This window comes from Neopsephotus bourkii, unplaced genomic scaffold (genome assembly GCF_033783945.1).
Source record: "Neopsephotus bourkii isolate Nb327-2 ecotype Australia unplaced genomic scaffold, CSIRO-AGI_Nbou_v1 NB_1768, whole genome shotgun sequence".
NCBI classification, from domain to species: domain Eukaryota; kingdom Metazoa; phylum Chordata; class Aves; order Psittaciformes; family Psittacidae; genus Neopsephotus; species Neopsephotus bourkii.
This window is the reverse complement of record NW_026902242.1, coordinates 795,750-813,205: the sequence shown is the minus strand read 5'-3', so window position 1 is coordinate 813,205 and position 17,456 is coordinate 795,750. Positions and strand designations below refer to the sequence as shown.

At 45.3% G+C, this 17,456-nt stretch overlaps 1 protein-coding gene across 5 annotated transcripts in view; it reads right to left on the bottom strand.

Annotated features, from left to right (window-relative positions):
* Window positions 1-3,632: 3,632 nt before the first annotated feature.
* LOC133226063 (UDP-glucuronosyltransferase 1A1-like) overlaps window positions 3,633-17,456 on the bottom strand; it is a 28,615-nt gene continuing 14,791 nt past the window's right edge. For 2 of the 5 annotated variants that reach the window (XM_061379197.1, XM_061379194.1), the window contains exons 2-5: window positions 6,388-6,519; window positions 6,109-6,196; window positions 5,462-5,681; window positions 3,633-4,114 (exon numbers count right to left, since the gene is read on the bottom strand). In XM_061379197.1, coding sequence (XP_061235181.1) covers window positions 3,817-4,114; window positions 5,462-5,681; window positions 6,109-6,196; window positions 6,388-6,519 — 738 coding nt within the window. In that variant the 3' untranslated portion in view covers window positions 3,633-3,816. Of the gene's footprint in view, window positions 4,115-5,461; window positions 5,682-6,108; window positions 6,197-6,387; window positions 6,520-8,987; window positions 9,879-11,195; window positions 12,057-16,535; window positions 17,451-17,456 lie in introns of those variants that run through there. The other 3 variants (XM_061379196.1, XM_061379198.1, XM_061379195.1) reach the window with 3 other exon arrangements.

Here is a 17,456-nt window from a genome sequence, read left to right as displayed (position 1 = left end):
GCATGGAAAGGAAGGAGTCTTAGGCTGGGGAGATGAATGTGTTGTTTTGATACTGCTTACCAGACTCACTCCATGCTGGGTTGTGGTTTCCCCTTCTTTCCCCACCCCTTACAATCACTGGACCCTTTCTCTACATGAAATCATTCTGCACCCGCTCTAAGCAGTTCAGATCAACCATTTGTGGCCAAAATTCAATGGGGCACCCCCACCATCTACTTGAGCAGCCTCAGGAAGGTGCCAAACCCCAGTTCCTGCCCTGCTGTGATTACCCCTCACTGAATGGTAATTAAAGCTTCCAGCAGATGCTTTGCAAAGCCTGGTCCCTCGCTGGGTGGGATGCTTGGTAACAGATGTAGCTTGCTTGGCTCTGCCCTAGCCAAGAGGGAAATGTCACCCCCTCATAAGGCTGGGAGCATATCAAGGCGGAAATCTGCTCCATTTACTCAGGCAGGCTCTTGAAGCCGGGTCATGCCATAGGATAAGCCGGCCAGCGTGTGCTGGCAGGGATTTAGGATTTGCTGGTGACTGAGCAGCCTATTCTGATGACTTGCTTTTATCATCCTAAGCAATCAGATCTGGTGTATGAAACCTTTCACCCTTCCTTAATGGGAAGGGAATTGATGCTGGGAGCACTTGCTAGTACCTGTCAAGCAATGTGTGTGCAACAGCAGCTTATAGGGAGAGCCCTGACACCTACCATAGGCAGGGTGGGAGTCCGCACTGGGACAGATGAGCTCGGAGACATCCTTGCCTCTCCCAGAAGTACCAGCATCCTCGAGCAGTGAGGAAACTATTGGTGATGGGTTTACACTTAAACAGGGGAAGTTCAGGTTGGATATAAGGAAGAAGTTCTTCTGTGTGAGGCTGGTGAGCTGCTGGCACATTCTTCTGGGGGAGCCTGTCCTGCATGGTTTGGTTCACTTTGGCCATGGGTTTTCCCCAGGTTTCATCACCTCACCTATAAATAACCTCTAACCGCACCTCTGCAGGTGAATTCATTGTTGTGGCTGCTAAAAGGACCTGGCTTGCTCTCGCCTGGGGACTGGTGCTGGACCAAGTGGCAGCATGTCATGGGATGGGACATCTCTGGTGCCAAACCCCACTGGGATGCTGCATGGGGATCTGCAGGGGTATAGCTCCAGAGAAGGATGCAGAAGTGATGGCAGCATCACCCCTGCACTGCTCCCACCCTTTCACGGAGGAGGGCAGAGCTCTGGACCATCACAGACATGGTGCCTGCAATCCTGAAGCAACTTGGTGGATGCACATGGGTTTGGGGTGGGGGGTTTTGAGTTTGGGATGTTTTCTTGAGGAGGGGTGTTCTTGTTTATTCTTGTTTTGCTGTTGAATGGGGCTGGTGCTGCTCTTGGCAGGTTGCATTGCCTTGCCTCTATTCCATGTTTACTCAGCTTGAGCTTTCAGTGCTTTCCAACAGTGTGAAGCAAGGCTGAAAGGGGGTTTGGGAGCTCGCATGAAACCCCCCCATGACAACTGGAGTTCTGGCTGGCTGCTGCAGCAGGTATTTACTTCTTAAATCAAGTGAAGTCATTGCAGTGTGAGCATAAAAATGGGAGCAAGCAGGGCAAGGCAGCACTGGGATCCGTGTACTGGTGGCTGCACTGGGCACCCTGCACAGTGCAGGTGGATGGGGGATGCTCACTGGGAGGTCACTGCTGTTTCTTGCTCTTTGACCATCAGTTTGTGCCTCCTTCCTGCAAGGGCAGAGAAGGGATTTTGGCTCCTATCTGTTGGCAGGTGTCTAAAAGCGGAGATTTAAGGGTTTGCTGACAAAGCTCAGGCTGCGGTGCCTGGACACTGGAGTGAGGTGAAGCCTGTGCAGCACAGGGAGAGGAGCAGTGGTCGTTCCTGCGTCAGTTTCCCCTTTTCGAAAGTGACCAGAGATGATTGCCCCACACCCTCTGGCTCCTCGCTCACTCTGAAATCCATCCCTGAGCAGCAGGGTCCATATTCAGGGAGCATAGATGGGTAACCAAGTCACTAGAACTTCCCCAGGCCTTGGTGGGGAAAGATGTTCTTGCTCCTTCCTGTCAGTGACAGCATTAATGATACTGGACTGCCCTCTGCTGGGCACAGCTGAAACGACACAAACCTTGCACATTCCCAAGATCCTTTTCTCTCCATCTCATTTTTCCAAGGAAAAAGGAGGAGCAGGACTAAAGAGGCGAGGCTAAGGAGAGCTAAGGGAAAAGGAGAAGAGGAGGACACCTGGTTTCTGCTGCTGTTTTGCTTTAGCTGTGTTCAAGTTCTTTCTAGAAGACATGGGATGGATATTTTTAGTCTCGCTCCCTTTCTTTTACTTCCTACACAAGAGTTTTTTTAGTTAAACTATAACAAAGCCAATTAAGACTAATTCTTTCTAACTCTGTTCATCTGATCTGAAATCAAGGGCGTTTTCTCTTGTCCATGCAGAGAAAGTCACTGGATGGACCATGGGGGCATCCAGAGATGTCACTGCAGGAACTGCGTGGAGCTGCAAAAGCTGCACCTTAAAAGCAGGTCAGCAGCTCTCAGGCACAGTGGAGACTCTCTGTATGACCCAGAGAAGCGTTTCCTTTTGTTTACTAGGGGCAGGAGGAGGGGAGGCAAAGGCAGAAGATGAAAGGTCCTGAACAGGTTGCACTGGCATGGGTGCCCCCAGGAATGGGGGGCAATGGGGACAGGCTGAGGAGAAGATGGACTGTCTTCTTGAGCTTCACAGCTCTCACTGAAGTAACCTGCTTTTCCAAATAGCAATAGAAAAGAACAGCAGCAGGTACCTAGCTGGATGCCTGTGCAAGATATACTAGGATGTTCCAGTCTGGTTTAAGCCCTCAGTATTAACTTTAAAGTCTTTTCTGACTTTTTAGCAGTGGGAACTGTGGCAGCCTCGAGAGATAACCTCTCAGCAAGGACCGAGTCACCAAGTAGTGATGCTGAGAACTGGCTTTTGTGCATTGAGGTAGCTTCCACACTGTGAGGCTTCTCCAGCTCTCTCCCCATGATTGAACAAGCTTTCCCTTCTCCAGCCCCATATCTCTCAAGTTAGAAAACACAAGAATCATTATTGTTAGTACTGGGGATTTATTTATAAGGCTGGGCTTTGGGTCTCCACCTGAACAACATTTACAACGAGTAGTAAATCAGTTGGGTTTTATAAACAAGGATGCTTACAGAGCTCTGATCACCTAACAGGTAAGCTTCAGATACAGCACTCTGCCTGATGGGGAACTCACCACAATGACTTCCCTGCCAAAATATTAGTTTTGTTTAGAGGACTGTATGCACACACAAAACCTATGTAAGATGTGCATCTAGCTAGCTTATGTGACACGTATTGTCAGTGTATAACACTTGCCTCTTATTTAACAACAGCTATACAGAGGTTTTGAAGTGCTTGATAAACCTGACAGCCTTAAACTAGAGCAAATTGTTCTCCTAAAGCCCTTGAAGCAAAATCTCATGAAATCCCTATATATATGTATGTGTATATATATATATATATATGTCTCCATTGCAATAGAGGTAAAAAAAGGAAGTCAACGTGTATCCTCTGTACACCAAGATGTGGAAGCCAAGAGCCTTGGACTTAACACTGGTATCTTTCCAAGTGACTGAAGTGCTCCTATACAAAGTAATTTTAATAAACAATTCTTAATTAAAGGCAACAATTATATCAGTGAAAACAACCCCTCCCATGGTACTAGCTTAAAGGAACTATTATTTCTTGACTGAAAGTCAGCAATCAGTGAAATTTGGGATGGTCTCTGATCATGTGGTCTGGAGCAGAGGTTTATCTCCTACCATTGATTTCAGCTGCTAGTGGGACTTGGATTTGGTTGGCTTTCTTGTTCTTCCCTTCTTACAGCAGCACCTGCGGCAGCAGAACAGGCAGCACTTCAGAGAAATGAAGAGGGAGAGGAGGACCACGACGATGAGGAAGGCTATGACGTCCAGAGAGTGGTACTGGATCCAGTTCAGGTCATGAGCAGCAGGTCGGAGGTGTGGGGCTCCTTTGTGTCTCATTACAAACTCCACCCAGTGCACAGCCAGGTCCATGGGGTGGATGGGCCTGTCGAGGTGAAGGTCTGAGAGACGCTTGATGTTCTCTTTGTACCTGTCAAGACAAGATGTTCAGTGCTTTCAGTGACTTGTTTTTCTGAGACTGTGGCCCCAGAGGAAAGGGATGTGGTGTTATTTGGCTTATAGCTCACTGGGTGTTTCTGCGTTGGTGTTTCCCCACCACTCCACGAGAAGGATAATAGCAAAGTTATGGGCCCAGAAAAGTGCTGTTTTCAATGGCAAAAACAGAGGGAAAGGTTTTAGGAAAGAAGAAAAAGGAAAAGCTTAGTTTGAGCTGTTACCAGAATCTCTGGGGTGAAGGTATCTGGTTGAAATTTGACTGACTGTAGAAAAACCATCCAGTTTTTCAAGCTCAAGATGCATTGTTATTACTGTTGTTATCATTGCTGTAAGAATACTGCTTAGGAAGCAGTGACAATAAGGTGCCATATCTCAGAAACATGATGGGAGAGAGGATGCCAAATACTGAGAAGCCCTCAGAAAAGCAGGGAAGAGGAGGATATGTCATAGAATCATAGAATGGTTAGGGCTGTAAAGGACCTTAAGATCTGTTTCCAAACCCCTGCCTATGGCAGGAGGGTCTTGAAGCACCCCTTCAGCGTGATGCCTTAAAAAACCTTGGGCATGCTAACTGTAATGCAGTGGTGTCTAGAGTAGTCTCCTGTACTGCCTCAGCATACTCTTGCATGTTCCTCCAGCTCTGTGCTGGAATTGTCCAGATTTGCCAAGCCAGGCAGCAGTCACTGTGCTCATACAAGCACTGGGAGGGGATATGACTGAGAAAGCCTGTCTGTAAATGAGGTCTGTTTAATAAACCCTGAAGCTGGAAGGCAACGCTTCCTGATGCAGCACAGCCACTCAACTACACTGAGGCACCTTCAGTTGCCTTTCTTTGGGATATCTTCATGCATAGAGGATTAGCCAGGCAGCTGCGCCTTTCAGCCTTTTCAGGCTCCACTGACTCATGACACGACCAATTTGGGGAACAAAACCAGTTTGCACACATCTCCCTTCACCAATTGCCTTTTCTGCTATGTTGTATCAAAGCCCTCTACATCACTGCCTGGTCAATTTGGCTTTGTGCTCATCTTTCGTCAACTTGATTTCTTTCATTGCATATATAGCCCATCTTCTCTGATACGTGAATCCTCTCATATCAGCTGGTTCTTGTCACCTAATGCTTGTATTCCTGAGCAGCGAGAAGGACAGTGCTGTTACAGGGACAGGATGAGGTTAACCCAGGGCCAGCATCAGCCTCTCAGTGATGTAACTTTGATATAAGAAGGCATATAAGAACAGCTTAACATTCTGTTAAGCTGGAAGCTAGCATGGTGTTGTTAGATGAGAGTAGAAGGAGAACAGCTGTGTTTCTATTACTGACTTTTTATCATTAATAACTGCTTGCAGGGCAGTGGATATGTCCTGTGTAGTCATTTCAAGTATATTCAGTGTCAGTCCTGCTCCCCGTGACTCTATTCGCTTGGCGTTGTCCATCTGGTCTCCAAATAAAGGCATCAGCACCATTGGCACTGCGTTGCATATGCCCTCGTAAATGCCATGGGAGCCTCCGTGGGTAATAAAGGCACGAGTCTTAGGGTGAGCTGTGGATGAAAGAAAGACTTGCTTAGCTCTTTGATTTAGGAAGTCACAGTAACACATCTCTAGGGAAAAACTGCCACAGAAAATGGGACTGGTAGGTGTCAGTCAAGAACTTTGTGTTGCCCTGTGCATCATTACTTATGACTGGAGGCTAGGCAGAGATAAAGACCTCCATTTTTGATAATAAGGGGAGTCAAGTGTTGGGACAACTTTCCAAACAGAGTTGTTTCATAAGTCAGTGTTTTTGAAGGTGCAATCAGATACATTTCTAAGAGACAAGCTCTGTTTCAAACAGCAAAGGCTGATAAGGAAGCCCTGTGACCCACAGTGATGCAGGGAGTCAGCATAAATGATGCCAGTATTGCCTTACAGCAGCAGTATGGGATTGAAAGCAACATGCTCGTATCACTCAAGGTATCTCATACCTACCTAGAAGGTCATTCTGGGGCAGCCATTTGACAAGCTTTATGTTCTTCGGCATGTCGGGTGGCACCTTTCCTGTGTATCGCCACAAAACCTTGCAAGAGAAGTAACCAACATATCAGTTCTCAGCAAGTGGCTTCTTGCTGCTCCTCAGTGGGTTTTCTGGCATCAGGGAGCACGAGAAAGAAGAGAGGAGCAAGCCCACTGAAAGCTGAAGGTAATCATGTACCGTGTTTGAAAACCATGTTGGATTGCTGTGCTGCAAGAGGAGGAGGAAAACCATACCGTTTGAGGGACTGTTCCCAAGGCATCTGCAATTTCTTTGGCTTTCTTCATAGGGATCTCAGAGACCATGGAGCCCAGGGAGAAGACAATGATGCCATGTTCTCCAGAGGCATTCACAATAGCTTCGAATTCCTGCCAACACAAAGCACATCCTTAGTCAAAGTCCTTTTCATGTCATATGCCGTAGGTTCTGTCATGTTCCCACAAAACTGTCAAGAAAGGCAAGAAAATAAGCGGTCAACACAACAAAATGTTGATCAGGAAAATTAATTATCTATATATCTATGTATATCCATAACCTGTTTAGCATGGAGAAGCTTGAGTGGAGACCTCAGAGCAGCTTCCAGTATCTGAAGGGGGCTACAAGGATTCAGAGAGGGACTCTTCATCAGGGACTGTAGTCAAGGGATAAAGGGTGATGGGTTCAAACTGAAACAGGGGAAGTTCAGGTTGGAGATAAGGCAGAAGCTCTTCCCTGTGAGGGTGCTGAGGTGCTGGCACAGGGTGCCCAGAGAAGCTGTGGCTGCCCCATCCCTGGCAGTGTTCAGGGGCTTGGAGCAACCTGCTCTAGTGGAAGGTGTCCCTGCTTGTGACAGGGGTTGGAGCTGAATGAGCTTTAAGGTCCCTTCCAACCCAAACCAGTCTGGGATTCTGTGATTCTATATGAAAATGAGTCCCAGGGAGAAAAGAAATAGGCACATGTGGCTAACAAATTTAAGGAGGTGCCTGAGTGTTGGCAGAATTGAAGCCTGAACCGAGATTCAGGAGGGAAGTGAGAAAAGACTGACTTTAAACCAGTCCTGTGGCATAGTCTGCATGCTCCAAGACATCAGTGTCTGTGCTTCAAAAAAAGATGCTGGAGCAATTAAGGAGATGAAGTCATCATCAGACTTTTCCTGGCAACCAGCCCCCAGGTGACTACACCGTGGTTTATTTTCCTATTCATTGCAATCACATGCTCTGGATGTAGAGTTGATATTCTTCTTTTCATACCATGCAGCTGCAAGAGAGAATGAAGATTGGTTTTAAAGGTGTTCTAATAGCAGATAGTTGTAACTTCTACTTACCTGGATTTACTGGGTCTGCTTTGAGTAATGGCAATATTGAACCACTGCCAGGTTTTAATCTGTTTTGGTCAGTTGATTTAACTAATAGAAGGACTAAGTCTGTCACTTGAATCCAAGAACAGAGGGATTCTAATGAAGCATAAAACCAGCCAAAGGCTGGAGCAAAAATCCTGTGCCATTGAGAACTATTTGGTAAAGCCAGGAAGGAAAGACAAAACCAGAGGGAATTGTTGCAGGCCTCAAAGTTAAATTAACGGACTAAAATGAACTAGATGTTCCTGTAAGTCTGTTGGAATCTCACCTTTGGGATCTAAGGGGATAACTGAGGTTGACTCCCTTAGTTTATGAGTGCCCTGGCCCTTCACTTGAGACTGTGTCCCAGACAGAAGGAGCCATCAAAGGTTTGGTGATAGTTGCACCCTCAAGAGCAGACCTGATGCTCTCCTGGGGCCAAAGAAGATGAATTGTAACTCTAATTTCAGGGCTTAGTTCTCTCTTACTAGATTTCTCTGAAGAGATGCTCTCCATCTGCATTAAGGCATCGTAGATGGGAACTTAATGATTGGGAACTCTGCCCTTGCTTCTGTATAAACTGCCAGACATCTGGGAACTGCAGAATCCTCCCCATGCTACAAATGTGCTTTTCATACCAATTCTTTGGGCAGTGGGTGACTTGCTTCCTGCAGTTCCGGATGCAGTGGAACACATAGAGCTATTCCAAGGCCTATTTATATTCTGTGGGACCAGTCACATCAGTGTTCTTCTGTTCTTTGAGTGCTTTTGTGTGCCAAGGTCAGACTTCCTGCTCTGAAGTGCCACTAATTTTAGGGAATGTTTTGCAGCCCTGCTTTGGGAATAGAAAATCACCTAAAATAACCTTATTTTAGTAGTCTTTTTTAGGATCTGCTCCTCTTGGTGGGTGCCACACACATCTCTAAAATACCTGACGAAATAAGAGAAAGCATTAAGAATGAGCAGGATTTCTTAGTGGAAAGTGGCAAATATACTGTATATTTAGGAATTCTGGCATAGTTCAAGCAAAATACAATTGCAGTCCAGCTCTGGGACACAGTATTTGACCCAGAATAAGCAGATCTCTAGCTGGGTGCTGGGGATTCCACTTGCTGCCAGAATTTCCTGCAGAAATCCACCAGGATGTGGCTTGCTGCATTGCCCCAGCTAGCACGAAGTTTTGTAAACTGGTACACAAATGAAAGCCACTGGAAATAGGCAGCTTCCTTTGGGGAAGGAATTGTTCCTAATCTCCATCTAACCTTCCCTTGGCACACCTTGAGGCCGTTTCCTCTTGTTCTGTCATTTGTTCCTTGGGAGAAGAGACCGACCCCCCCGCCTCACTACAACCTTCTTTCAGGTATAGAGGACGTTAGTGCACAACGGGACGAACTGCGAAGTGTTTGCTTTAGTAGCACCTTCCGCTTCGTTCTTTCTGCCGGGAGCTCCATCTCCTGGTGAGAACGAGCTAAACTCGTCAGCAGTCAGAGTTAAACTAAAGGGGGGAAAAAGCAAACTAACCTGGGATAATGCTTTTTTCTGAGTGCAGCTTATGCCCCCGATCAAGACCATATTAGGCATTAAGGGTCTGGGATACTCAAACACAAAGTCGTATTTCATGAGCCAAATAGATGCATGGCTTAAGAGCTCAAGCAGTGTTGCCTCTCGTTGGAGGAATTCTTTGATCACACTATTGTATGGTGCATAAAGGAAACTGCAAAGCAGGGAACCGCTCAGGCTAGCAAGGAGGTTGCCCACACGCTGGAGAAACCTCATGCGGTCCGTGTAGCGAGTGAAGAACCTCGGAATGTAGGAAGGAGGATGTGGACAGAGGGTAGCGTGGAAGTCTAGGCTGCATGGCAGTCCCCGCACGAGGTACACAGAAGGGAGGGAGAGATGTTCAGCCACTATTTGTCCACATGGAAAAAAAGGATCCATAAAGACAGCATCAAATTTGCTTTCTTCAAGGGATTCAATCAGCTCTTTGTTACCCAGGAGACGTTTGCAGGAATCCAAGAAAAGAGATGACATATTTGCCAAATTGGAGAATTTTGCTGAGAAGGGTTGAGGTGTGAAGCTCCTATAGCCCAGCTTTTTAAACTCTGCCTCCACAAACTCCTTGGTGTAAGACACAGGGTATGTTTTCATTGTATAATGCCCCGACAAACCTATCCGCAAGTTTATCTCTGGCGCAAGCACCACGATCTCATGTCCCCTGTGTCGGAGCTGCTCCACAACCGGGCACATGCTGAGCCAGTGGCTGCCATCGATGGGTATAACCAAGAGCTTTCCACCTTCAGCAAAGGTCCACAGGAGCAGGAAAAGCACAAGCCAGGAGGCAAGAGAATGAAATCCTACATTTGAAGAAGCCATTTCCCTTGTGCTGTCAGCAAAGTGTTAAAGAGCTTCCAAACTATTGCAGGGGATGAGGGTTGAATCAGGGGGTACTTTGAACTTTAATCTTAACAGAGGGGTTTAATTTTTAATGGGCTGGCTGTCTTTAGGCAGAAATTAGGATAATTTTTAACTGGGACTAAAGATTGGGTTTATCATCTTCATGAAGGCTTTAAGTGGGCACTGAATGCTTGAATTAACAGGAGAGGGTTCAAATGTGAGAGGGAGCACGTGGCACTGAAAGGCTGCACAAAAGTCATGAATGGGAGGTAACACCTGAGCCAGCAATCAGTGTTTCACTAACACTCAGTTAATGATCAGCTCCCTGCCTTGAGTCTGCTCAGCTGATTGGACACAAAACTCGGAATAAAAGCTTGACCTTTGGAATACTTTATGCTCCACAAAGGCTAACCAAGAAGCAATGACTGTCAGAGATTTGATACGGAGTGAGTTGATAAGGTTTCTTTCTGTATTATAGCAGTTATCAAAGTAAAAGCCCTCACTCTACAGCAGTACATGTGATGGTGTAAGCTTAGCAATAACTTCTGCTGTTGCAACACCACTGTGGTCTGGAAAACAGAATAAACCATTGACACCTGCACTACCTGCAGAGCCACTTGGGAGACTTAAAACAAGGAGGGATGGTTGGTAATTAGAATCCCAAGGGCTTCTTTTTCCAAGCATTCTCTTATATGTTCCCTTGTATTAGTTCTTATACAAATTCAGAGGCAAAAGAGCTCCCTCTAATGTCTTTGCATATCCCTGGTTTTAGGGTATTCAAGCACATTATCAGGCTCTACAGCACAGTAGAAGTGCCTGGGTATATCCACAGAGTTAAATCCACATTTCCATGTTTTGGCCAATCAAATCTCCTGCAGTATTCAACTGTTAGATTATCTGATCTAGAATTATTTTGCTATTTGTCTAGCTATAGCATACATTCCATGAGGGTAGATTGAGAAGAGACATTAGGAAGAAGTTCTTCCCTGTGAGGGTAGTAAGGCCCTGGCACAGGTTGCCCAGAGAAGCTATGATTATAGTGATATGCTTACAATAAGTTAAGCTATACCTAGGCAGCTACATAGCTTACTCAACTTCACCTAAGCTCTCCTGAAGAGAAACCCTTCAGCTGCTTGTAATGCAGGTCTGGTGATCATCTACAAGAGCCTGAGATTTTTGCTCCCAGATCATGCCATCCTGCTAGTCAATCACATATTGGCTCAAGCACAAATACTACTATAGGAAGTATATCTTAAATAATTGCTAATAAATGCTATATTTAAAATCAGTATCTGCTAAATGTCATATATATGATCACTGTGAACCACAACAAACCTCTGATAATGGCTGCTTCTGCTTACAGTTGATGCCTCCAACATAGACCATGTTTGGCATTATTGGGCGCGGATACTCAAAAACAAAGTCGTATCTCATCAGATAAACGGATGCTTGGCTAAATAGTTGCAGCATTGTTACTTCTCTGCGAAGAAACTCAGAAGCTAAGTTCTTGTAGTTTAAGTAAAACAGGTCGCAGAACACGTGCTCTGAAGCCCCAATCAGGAAGTTCTTCACACGCTCTGTAAATGTCATGTTATCTGAGCTGTATGTGAAAATCTTTGGCACATAAGAAGAAGGACTTGGACACTGGGTGGCTTTGTAGTCTAAATTGCATGGAAGACCACGCATGAAGTACACTGAAGGGAGAGAGAGATATTCAGCAACAATTGGCCCACAGGGCAACACAGGATCCATCATAATGGCATCAAATTTGCTGTCCTGGAGGTACTTCATGAGTTCTTCATCATATAAGAGATGCCGACAAGATGTAGTGTACATGTTGGTCAGTTCTGATAAATTGGTGAATAATGTGATTTTGTCTAGAAGAGAAGGGTTGGTAAAACTCATTTCACCAAGGGAATTGTAGAATTCATCCACAAACTCCTGCGTGTAAGGCACGGAGTATGTTTTGACGGTAAAAGATTGTGAGCTTTTAAGGAGCAAAGCAGCATCAGGAATCACCGCAACAACTTCATGCCCCCTCTCCCAGAGTTTTTCCAGAACGACACGCATGCTCAGCCAGTGACTTCCATCCTGAGGCATAACCAAGAGCTTCCCACCTTCTGCAAAACTCCAGAAAGAAAGAAAAAGAACAAGCCCCTTGTAGATCTGGTACCTCCACATCACTGTCCTGGGACTATCAGCAGGAAAAAGAATGAACTGTTCCTTCTTACTTGCAAGCAGCATACAAAAGCGAGAAAGAGTTGTACCTTATTTATGCTTGATGGTCTTTAGTCTTTCCCTCTACAAAATGTTTACTATGACAGCTTGTTGACATTCAAAGATCATGTTTCAGACAGTGATAAAAAGCATCGATAAGAGTGCTATCAAGGGATGTAAAGCAAAATGCATTTTCCTTGCACTGAAATTATCTTGCATGATTCAGAACAATTAGCAGGACCTTTGATTAGTTGTTTGTGAAGGGATATTGCTGAGTCAGGGTTATTTTGAGTCACTGTGTACTTGACAGCCCTGTGCCAGATTCAAGTCAGGAATCTACTTTTATGGCCACTGAGCATGTTGCAATATTGACATGAAAGACCTAAACTTTCTCTTGTACCTCAGAAAGGTGCCTGGAGTTCACACAGGATGCTCTCCATGGTAAGCAGGAGCTGGCACGAGCAGCAGTGGTGTCACCAAAGTCACATATTAACCAAAGGCAGTGATGCAGCAGAAATGCAGTTCCTGCTCAAGAGAGGCCATAAGAGTTTGTAGGTGAGTGGCTTGAGGCTAAATGTCTCTTTGAAAGTAACGATGCAGCAGAATATGTGGTCCTTGCTCAAGAGGGGCTACAAGAGTTCATAGGTGAGAGGTTGCAGGCCTAACAGTGTTGGAAGGTCTCAGTAATAGTTTCTTTTCAGGAGTATAAAGCTTGGCTGTGGTACAAGCCAAGGGAAACCCATACTTGTGTTCTGTGTTTACCAGAAGAAGTGGAGAACAGAGTTTCTGAGCTGCTCCTGCTTGTGCTATGGTAAGATTTTTAAGGCACAAAAAACCCAACCCACCATGTTGGAAGTCTTGTTCTTTATAACTCAGCCGCAGCCTATAGCTACTTGATGAGGAGTAATAATGATGCTGGAGCCCAACTTTTCCAGGTAGTAGTAAATAGCATAATCAGGACCACAAAGAGCAGTTTGATTGGGACTGAACACTGAGAAGAAGCTTTTTGCCTCTGAAAGTTTTGAAGGTTTGCTTGTGATCAGCTGAGGCTGATCTGATGTGGAAGGTTATCCTACTCCAAAGACTTATTTAGTATCCAAATCAGATTGATTTGAATGGGATTTAAGCTCCTAATTATTCTTGAGAACCTAGGTTGAAGCTGCAGCTAACAATGCAACGGAACCTAATGGGTAATCAGAGTATGCCTCTAAACAAAGCTATGTCCTTAGACAGGGAGAACATGGAAAAACACATGAAAACTTTCAAGTTAAACCTAGAAAAGCAATTTTTGCTGAAAAGAGGTACCTGACCAAGCAGATCTCATCTGCCATTAAGGTGTATTTCATGGGAAGGGAAAAGGTGAATGCTGGAAGTTTGCAAAGGCAAAATGAGATACAAGAATGGTAACTGAACAACAGCAATGGCTGGAGAAGAGATACTGCTTTATACCCTTCCTACCAACACACACCTGATTGAAGAGAGCTCTGAATGATTTCTTCATGCTGTGCAGCAGCCTGGAAGAGTTGTCTTGGAGGAGGTAGGAGTGATGGGGTATCTGGTTCATGAAATGGTTACTTTTGCCAAATGTCCCTGGGGGTGATAAGCACATTCTAAGGCAAATACTGTTATTAAAAAGTTCACATTGATAGCATGTCCTACATGTGGCATTGTGATTCTCACAAGCCAGCAGGAAGGACTGTAACGTCTAAGGAAACTGCATTAAGAGGAAGGAGTTTCAGACATCAGTACAGTCCTGTTCTGCAGCCTGTTTAAGCAAAACCTTTCCCTCTAGCTGGCAGTGAGGTGACATTAAAAGACCAAAAACTAAAGGAGGTGGACAGAAGGTATTCTTGTGTGCCACAGAGTTAGCTGAAGTACCTATGTGTGCATTTTCATGTCTCAGAGAGGAAAAGATCTCACGTAACAAGGTGATGCTGGAGCCAGGCTGAGAGAGCTGGGCTTATCCAGCCTGGAGAAGAGAAGGCTCAGAGCAGCTCCAGTGCCTAAAGGGGCTACAGGAAGCCTGGAGAGGGGTTTTGGACAAGGGCCTGTAGGGACAGGACAAGGGGAATGGCTTTAACCTGCCAGAACAGGGGAGATTGAGATGAGCTCTTAGGCAGAAGCTCTTCCCTGTGAGGGTGCTGAGGCGCTGGCACAGGGTGCCCAGAGAAGCTGCGGCTGCCCCATCCCTGGCAGTGTTCAAGGCCAGGTTGGACACAGGGGCTTGGAGCAACCTGCTCTAGTGGAAGGTGTCCCTGCCTGTGGCAGGGGGTTGGAACTGGGTGAGCTTTAAATTCCCTTCCAGTCCGAACCACTCTAGGGTTCTATCACTACATACGCCCCAAGGTGGCAGTATGCACCCAGAGATATACCCAGAGTTGCAGCCTTCTGTTACCCTGTTCTGGCACACAGCAGGCTCCCAGCTCTTGTGTTTGATATTTAGTGGCTTTCACATGGTCTGTAAGTTCTTCCAGCATTTCAGCCAGACGTGCATTGTTTGTGTAACACTATTATAAAATGATATAAACCACACTGAAAGGTAAAACCAAACCAACAAACCCCTTAAGGGTAAGAGTTGCATCACTACATTTTGAGCAATACACGAAAGCTTTCACATGAATGTGAGTCCAGAAACTGAAGTCCACAGTTCAGTCTGTTCCAAAGGCAAGAAAAAGAGATATCTATCAGGAGAAAGTAAAGCTAAAGTGCAGAGTTGAGTGCCAAGATTGTATGCTGGAAGTGGTACAGCAAGTACTCCCAGTTAGAGGACTCCATGATAACCTCTTTGGTAAGTCTCTAAATCCTGGCAGTCAGAATGTATTACCCACCTCCTATTAACCACCCAAATCCTTTTTAAATCCATAGGGTTTGTCTACAATGAAATTAATCTGTTGATGCTGAGAAGCAGATTTTTTGGAGGTGGATGGTGTGAAGAAGTACTCCCCTTTGTTAGCTTTAAGCTAGCTGCCACCGCATTTCAGTGTTAGTCATAGGTGAAGTATTGGAAGAAACCACATATTAGGTCCACTTTCAGCTTCATTAGACTTTGCAGGATTTTATAGACCTCTGTCAGGGATCCTGTCATAGCTCTTCTTAGACGTTTAGCTATCAGGTTTATTCCATCTCTGCTTTTCTAGACTGAGTGCCCAGTTCAAATCCTCTTAAGAAAGCTTCATTTTTACTGCAGGGGAGTCAGCTTTGTCTGAAAAATCAGCCCTGTTTCACTGTTCTACATAGTCAGTATCTGGAAAACTTACTTAAGAGGAATAGTTATTTCTAAAGCTGGAGAAATGGGCCAACAGCAGCGGCATGAGGTCAGCAAAGGCTAAAGCAAACTTCTGCTGCTAGGATGGGATAACCCCATGGCACAGGACAGGCTGCACTCCAGCTGGATAGACAGCAGCTCTGCAGGAAATGACCCAGCTTCTTTGTGAATAGAGTTGAATGTGAGTGATATTGAGTGTGTGCTCTCACAGCCTCAGCAGCAATAGCATCCTGGGCTATACAACTAAGAGTACAGCCAGAAGACTGAAAGAGATGAGCCTTCTCTTCTGTTCAGTACTTGAGACACATGTGAAGACATGTTTTGGGTTTTCCAATATAAAGACAGACATTAATGTAGTGAAGCAAGCCCAGCAAAAGCCAGAAAGATGGTTGGAGTCTGGGGTCTGTGGTGTACAAAACGGGGCTGAGAAAGATGGGCTTGCTTCAGACTGGAAGAGAAAGATAACAGATCTTATTGCTGTCTTCAACTCCCTTAGCAGGAGGGCATGAAGATGACAAAGCTGCACTCTTCCAGGAGATTGACAGTGACAGGACAAGAGGCAACAGGCACAAGCTGCAGCATGGAAAATTTTAATTGAATACAATAGGATAAGAATAATAAATAGGATGTAATGAATTGTTTTCGCTATAAAGGTCATAGGAGATACTCAGAACCTGACAAGACATAGAATGGAACAACCTGAACTAACCGGACATGCTTTGGCTAGGATGTGTACAGTGGGGCCTGCAAAGGACTTTCCAAATGAATGTTTTATGAGTCTGTGACAATTCAAATCACAGAAAATCCTCTTTAAATGAAAAAATGACAGGATTGTAGAGGAAAGCAGTGTAACAAGCTGGAGCACAGAATGAGCAAAGGTCTTCTCAAATGAAAGTCTGCCTTGCACATCAACAGCCTGGAGTGAAGAGGCTACAAAGCAACTTGGTCTAATGTCAAAGCTGGCTTACAGCAGAGGCACAGGACCAGTGGGAAGTCTTCCAGATCTAATTCCATATACATTTTATCCATCTTTATGCTGTGATATTCAGATGCCTTCACTGAAATCAATACTGGCTCCTCTTTGCAAAGACCCTACTGTCACTCACAGAAAGAAACCATTTGAACAAAACCTGTGTGTTTCAAAGTCTGTCAAAGCCTGCAAGGATGACAAGAAAAAACAGAGTATAACCCACCTGAGTTAGCTTCTTGTGAGCACAGGTTACTCCACTAACCATAATCATGTTGGGCATCAGTGGCTGTGGATAGTGTAAAACAAAGTCTAGCTTCATGAGCCAAATGGAAGCCTGGCGCAAGAGATCCTTCACAGTGACATCTCGCTCAAGGACCTCAGAAGCCAGTTTTGCATATGGTTGGAAGACAAAATCACAGAGAAAATAATTTGGGAAGTCAAAGATTAGATTCTTCACCCGTTGGAGGAAGTTCATGTTGTCTGTAAGTCCTGTGAACATCCGGGGGACATAAGAAGGGGGACTGGGACATTGGGTGGCTCCATATTCTAAACCACATGGCATTTGGTGCAAGAGAAACACTGAAGGAAGTGAGAGACGCTCTGCCACTATCTGCCCACAGGGTAGTATAGGGTTTGTAAGGACAGCATCAAACTCACTCTCCTCAAGATAGCTGATAAGCTCTTTGTTGTACAGTAACTGTTTACAGCTGGCCAGCAACATGGCAGAGGTTTCTTTTGTCCGTTGATACATCCTAATAAATCTTTCCAGGAACGATCCTTCTTCAAATATATCCTGCAAAAAGGCTTGGAATCTTCCATCCATCTCTTCCTGTGTGAAAGGGACTGGGTACGTTTTCATAACAATACCCTTAGAGGGCTTTATGTGTAAACTGACTTCAGGTGCAACAACGAGTATTTCATGTCCCTTCTGCCTGAGACCGTCCAACACTTCCCGCATGCCAAGCCAATGACTCCCATCCACTGGCACCACCAGCAGCTTCCCACCAGCAACCAAACTGAACACGGATAGGAGCAGAACTAGCATCATCACAACTTGTGTAAGAGCTGGGCCCATTTCTCCAGGTATGTGATGAGTGCAGCCCAAAAAGCAAACCACTTGCAGCACTGAAGCAACAGCATCAGC